This window comes from Lycium barbarum, chromosome 6 (assembly GCF_019175385.1).
Source record: "Lycium barbarum isolate Lr01 chromosome 6, ASM1917538v2, whole genome shotgun sequence".
Classification (NCBI taxonomy): Eukaryota; Viridiplantae; Streptophyta; class Magnoliopsida; order Solanales; family Solanaceae; genus Lycium; species Lycium barbarum.
In genome coordinates this window covers 91,553,992-91,560,646 of record NC_083342.1, presented here as the reverse complement: position 1 = coordinate 91,560,646, position 6,655 = coordinate 91,553,992, and the positions used below count along the sequence as shown (strand labels likewise).

General features: G+C 33.1%; 1 protein-coding gene across 1 annotated transcript; it reads right to left on the bottom strand.

Moving 5' to 3' along the window:
• Positions 1–4,357: 4,357 nt before the first annotated feature.
• On the bottom strand, positions 4,358–5,831 carry LOC132599806 (glyoxylase I 4). The gene is made up of 2 exons (XM_060313006.1): positions 5,446–5,831; positions 4,358–4,772 (listed from the first exon to the last, which is right to left on the bottom strand). The coding sequence occupies exons 1-2, from the start codon at positions 5,761–5,763 to the stop codon at positions 4,509–4,511; spliced, it is 582 nt and encodes a 193-aa protein (XP_060168989.1). The 5' UTR covers positions 5,764–5,831; the 3' UTR covers positions 4,358–4,508.
• Positions 5,832–6,655: the final 824 nt, after the last annotated feature.

The window sequence follows — 6,655 nt, the reverse complement described above, 5'->3', positions numbered from 1 at the left end:
TTTTTTGAAACTTCTAACGTAAAAGTTATTAGTTGTTTTCATATGTTTGTAAACGTCAATTTGCATGTTTGCAGGAGATAGCTTCCATCGCATTCAGCTCCCCTCCAGTAGTCCATCGGTCCATTTCGTCCGGTGGGCTCTTAAATATAGTACACGTGTCTCTTTAACAAATAAGTGGTCCAGATTAATTCACATAACTTAACCCCGGTCAAATCTTCTTCAATCTCTCCTCTCTGGTATCAGACAAGAACCTACTACCCCTGCAAAACTTGCAAGTAATCTAACAACTAACCAAAACAAAAGTGGCGTCCTCCTTGAATTTCTTGGTGAAATTAGCTGTTTAAGTTACTTCGTTAGAGGGTGGTCGGTATGCAAAAATGGGGTCGAGCTGTCCTGAGGTTGCCATAGACAGTAAGAACTAAGGAGGACCCTGCAAATTCATTTAGTTGGTACACAAGCTAAAGCTTGTTTTTAGTTCTCAGTAGTGTATTCATATATTTCAATTGGATTTTGATTTGTTACCTAGAGATTTTCAATTCAGCACATAGAATTGAAAGCGAGTACAGTTCGTAGGGGCTGCACTTTGATTAAGATATGGTAATGGAGTACTATAAATTTTACCAACGAGTGCCTTGCGCATTAACATTGTTCGTTCCCTCCTGTTTGAGAAATTTGGAAGGAAAGAAAAGGAGTTTTACTCTTATTTGGCTGTGGAGAGGAGATACGGAAACAGAGTGAACTATTAACCAGGGTTAAGTTATGTGTGTTAAGTGAATTAATCTCTGGACCACTTATTTGCTAAAGGGACACGTGTACTAAATTTAAGAACCCACTGGACGAAATGGACCGATGGACTACTGGAGGGGAGCCGAGTCCGCTTCCATCAACCCTGTTTTGTCGTGATACAATCCAATAGTCTGTAATGCACTGGCACTTCTTCAGCTATAGAAATATCTTTTGTTTGTGACTATTTTGCAAATGAATCTTGATATTGTTTCTGTTATTCTTTATTGTTGGTGATCTTTAAAGTAATGAGTTATTGTCATTATATGATTTCTTTATAATGATTAAATGTATTTAACAGTAGGATATTCAAAATTGGATATGTTTGAGGTTGTGTCATATGTATCAAGAGAGGTGGAGGGGGAACAGGAAGGTGCGCAAATTTTCATTTTAGTGGAATTCTATTAATGGTACTTGCCGATACATATTAATGATGACGTAGTCTTAAGTTTTATTCTTACTTGGAACACTTGAAGAATCACTTCTACATATTTGTCTATTGTTTTCATAGTGTAAGTGCTTTAGTGTAATTATATTCCAAAATAGTCCTAGACTACATCCAACTTAAATTTTTGGACCTCTTGTAAATATTTTTGTGTCTACCTGAATGTTAGATTAAACTTAGTTGTAGATTATTATCAAAACTATATTTGGTTGCATGGTTAATCCAAGCATAATTTTAGTGTTTTAATCTGGTGGTTTGTGTACATCTCTTCATTTGTTCATTCTTCACTTCCAGATTAGATAGTCATGACTTTATAACGAATTAGCATTTGAACATTAAGATTTATCCCACTAATAGAAAAGAGGGGCAAAATACCTTAGAAAAAGTTCTCTGAAAAACATAATTCGAGATTAGAATCTTTTTCTTTATCCTTCAATATTTTTCTCATAGTTTTTTACTCTTGCATTTCTTTCAAACCTGTCCTGGAAAATGATTTTCTTGAGCCGAAGGTTTATTAGAAACAACGTAAATCTCTCTATCCCGCAAAGGTAGGGGTAAGTCTGCGTACACCCCACCCTCTCCAAACCTTACTTGTGGGACTATACTGTGTATGTTGTTGTTGTACTTTTTTCTTTGAACAATTGGCCCTCAACCCAATCGAATATATTCTTTTCTGCTTTCCCGAGTGTGTGGAACTAATTAACTTGGTTCAAGGCATTCAAGTTAACTCTCATACTCGCTAAGAAGTTGGAGAGTATAAATTAGAAAGAGGTTTCTACAACATTATATATGTTTGTATTCTAAATGTTACTGAATTTTGTTTCCTTATTTCAATAACTACTAAAAGCATATCAATATGTGAACGTTGATTGGTACAGATGATATGTGTAGGCTATGCAAAATGTTGTAGAATACAAATATATATAATGTTGTATAAACCACCATCACCATCATTGTCAACACCACCATGTCGTGTATATTTGTTCTCTCCCCCATTCACGAGTTTTTCTCAAGCCACCGAAGGATATATTTTAATTTTTCTGATGACCGTGCTAAGCACGGGCATATTTCCTAGTTTAATATAATTGTACATAGATTGTTATCAGTGCGGGCATATTTCCTAGTTTAATATAATTGTACATAGATTGTTATCAATTAAAGAAGCCCAGTTTTCTGATTTAATAAAGTATTAATTTTATGGGCAAAATAGATAAATCTTATTTTATAAGATATGGAGTTTATATGCGTAGAAACCTAATTAATTTTTCAGTTACTTATGGGTTCATAACTGAAGAGTTACACCTCTTCATAAAGGTTTCTTTGAAGAGTTATGTCTCTTCCGAAGAGGTGCCTCACTATTATATATTGGTTGTAGTCCCTAAGCCTGATACTGATTATTTTCCTCTCTGCCCCATTAAGAGAAGTGTCATTAAGAAAGTAACAAGACTTAGAAGATTATGACTTCATTCAATCGATTCCTATTATAGATCAAGGTAAGTGTTCTTACTGTTCTTCTAGGTTTATATATCTGTTTAATAATTTACTTGCGATCTTGTGTGGATTTATAAAATTTTCCAACATAGCCATCATATCGCCGCCATGATCGTCATCGCCACCACCAATACTATTGACACCACTATTAGCCACTACTACTACTACCAATGCTTACTACCAACCACCGCTGTTGCCACCAATATTATCCACTACTACTACTACCAATGCTTACTACCAACCACCTCTACCATCATAACTAGTACTACCACCAACCGCCACCAGCACCATCGTCAACCAGTATACATTCTCCAGCCACCACCATCAACGGCACCAATTACTTACATCAACCAACTCCGCATCACAACCACCAGCATCTGCGTCAGTCACTGCAACACCAAACACCTCCACTTTCACCATCATCACAACCACCACCACAAGTCTCTACCATCACTAGCCAACATAAATATTTTATATTTTAATCAAATGATAATTTTATTGTATTGGAATAAATATATTTATTTTCTAATATTTAATTTATTTTTATTTAAATTATATACACATTCAGATGTCTAAAAAACAATCAGTTTTAATTATTCAGTGTCTAGATCTAGTGACAACATCTTAGTCATTCAGGTGTTTATTCAAATTCGGACGTCTTAATTTTAATGAAAATAAATCTCATCTTAATGAAATAAATGAGATGTAAGTCTCATTTTATATAAATACCTCTATTTATCATCTCTAAAATTCCTCCTAAATTTTGTAATAATGGTATTCTTATTAAAAAGAGTTGGGGTCATCTAAGTTGATTTGGAGAGGTTCATGTGGAAATTATAATATGATTGCACGTAGTATATATGTATACGTCTCCTCTATATGTTTATATATGTATTTCGCTTTATGTATTTCGTTATACACGGATGTATAATAGTAGGTACATGTTCCCATTATATCCTTTAAAATTTGCATATGATACACAATAATATGCACCTGTATTATCAGTGATGTAGTATATCCGTATACATCTCCTCTATATGTTTATATATGTATTTCGCTTTATGTATTTCGTTATACACAGATGTATATTAGGTACATGTCCCCATTATATCCTTTAAATACGTCTCCTCTATATGTTTGTATATGTATTTCGCTTTATGTATTTCGTTATACACGGATGTATATTAGGTACATGTCCCCATTATATCCTTTAAAATTTGCATATAATACACAATAACATGCACCTGTATTATCAGTGATGTTCTCCAAATCAATGTCATCAGAATTTTCGATATCACATACACCAATTTAAATCACTTAGTGCCTTCCACACATACTCCAAAAAAAAAAAAAAAACTTTAAACAAACTTTAGGCTAATCGGGTAAATAAAATTGTTGGGCTGATTACTGGCAAATATTTCCTAGTTGTTGCTATATATTTCTGAAAAAATTTCCTTTTTGCAACCGTGATAAAATCTCACGGGATTAGACATGTCAAAATCTCAGTGAATTTCTTTCGGATTCAGCATTGTATTTTTTTACTATATGGTTTAATGTTGCCTTCCGTTATATTTGAGTTCGAAGTTCTATTAGATTAGAAATAAATACTACTGATTTCAGGGGTGGACTGCACGAAGATTGAATAAACTAAGTTCGAAGTTCTATTAGATTAGAAATAAATACTACTGATTTCAGGGGTGGACTGCACGAAGATTGAATAAACTAATTAGAAGCTACATTCAAATTCAAATTGAAAACAGCATAGTAAGGAGAAAAAGAACATGCAAATTTAAGCTTTGGCAGCGTTGTTATCATGTTTTCCCAAGTCAACAGGAGGATTGTGACGATCAGAAGGGAACTTGATGCGACCAATGGAACGTTGAGGGACCAGCTTCACATTCTCACAATTGCATATCTCAATCATGAAACCATCTGGATCCTTGAAGAAGAGTTGGTCGATGGCTGCTCCTTCTTCTTCTTCTCCTACCGTTCTCTTTAGATACTTTATCTTGAATTGTTCCAACCTTTGCACCATTCCCTCCATGTCTTCACTCTGCATTAAACCACCAACTTATTGAATATTCTTGTCCACTTACTCCTTTTAGAAATGCACTGCACGCAAATTAATATACTCTCTTTATCAAAGTTTGCTAATAAACTTGGGCTTCCAATTTTTATTATGGGAGAATGTTGAAATTACTTGTCGAAGATGCGCGGAACAGAAATGAACTATGAGCCTACTCCGTTAGTGGATTAAAAAGAGTAGCTCGTCGAATGAAAAATAACTTTAAAGTGTTGAAGCTAATTTTATAAATTCGTTATACGTGTGTTAGATAGTTTGTCTTGATTACGTGCCTAAGCACTGGGGATTTAGTAAACATTTTCAAAAGACTTCCTTCACTCTTGGGCAAAGTCAATTTAATTTACTATTATCTCAAGTTCTCAACTCTTTAACTTCATAAGATTGCTTAATCAACCTTCAAAAAAACTATCACTCTAAAAAATTTGCAAATATTATTATACTATATCTTTAATAAATATTCCTTACCAAAACATTTCCCATCCATCAAACAAACCCCCCAAAAAGAATTATTTTCATAAATCATTTTTCCAAAAAATACTTTATTTAAAATAACAAAAAAGATATTGCTAAACCTGACCCTCATAAAACAAAAATGAGGTTAGCAAATAAAACGAAGGAAATAAAAAAGGCTGAAAAACTAAACCTGGAAAGAAATATGGTTGTCCATGGGGTCGAGGTTATCAGTATCATTAGGCAATCTATCTTCATCTTTAGCATGAACCAAATGAATCCCAACACCATAGTTGAACAACCAAGCTCCATCGAAATCAAAAGCTTGCGGCCTCTGAATTAATACGAACCCAAGTACTTTGGTGTAAAAATCGACTGTTTTTTTAACGTCCTTGCAAAGTCTCGACACGTGGTTCAACGCCATTAATGGAATTTCGTCATTCTTCTTCTCGTCTTTTTGTTCTCTATTATCTTCTTCTTGCTCATTTTTCCTTTCTGCTTGCCTCTGCATATTTTTGGTATTATTGAGGAAAGTGGTGAAAGTATATTGGTAAGGAAAGTTGATGTATGGTGAAATTAATTAAGCTCTAATTAAACGGAGCTCTAGCAATGGCGGTAGCTGAAATTTTTGGTGTGACACGTTGGTGATTTTTGCATGAGGGTTGTGTACGTGTGAGAATATGAACAAGCAGAGGTGACGTGTGTTACCTAAGCCCAAAGGTTATGAAAAATACAATCTTAGGAGTGTACTTACAAAATGTTCATATTATATTTGTCTTTTACGGTAGTAAAATTAATATAATAATGTAGTATCATTTTTTATAGGATTTTTTTTTATCGGATGTCCACGAAGGTACTTTTATAGGAACTATTCTCTATAAACGTGTAGTTGCACGTTATTTCCAATCAATCTGTTATTTCCAATCAATCTCAATTATTGTAAGAAAATTTAGATAACATATTTGTAATTATATATATTTATTTTATGAGTTATAATATAATATAAGATTGTATCTACTTAATACTTATTTGAAATTGATGTTTTCAGTATTTATTCTTTTTCCCTTTTCCCGTATATGTGACAGATAATTCAATATTAGAGATTAAGCGATCATATATTCATTTAGTGTCATTTAAAGATATAAAAGTGTTGAAAATCGTTATTAAATAAAATTACATTATAAGGATATCATTCACTTTCAAGAATATTTAGGTATTTATTTATAAAAATTAGGTTGATTATAAAAGTAAGGTATAATAATATTTTTTGTCAATAAAATCAAGTAATTAAACAAACCTTACCTTACATAAATTCAATAGTAAGGCTGTATTTCTTAGTTCTCCAGAAGCCATTTGCAGTCCTTTGTTAAATTTATTATTCTAGTTGTTTACCCTCAAAATTG

Excerpts from the sequence above, each read along its gene's own strand:
- LOC132599806 (XM_060313006.1), bottom strand. The coding sequence starts at position 5,763 with ATGCAGAGGCAAGCAGAAAGGAAAAATGAGCAAGAAGAAGATAATAGA. Across the intron at positions 4,773-5,445 it reads ACAACCATATTTCTTTCCAG|AGTGAAGACATGGAGGGAAT; the intron begins GTTTAGTTTTTC and ends GGTTTAATGCAG.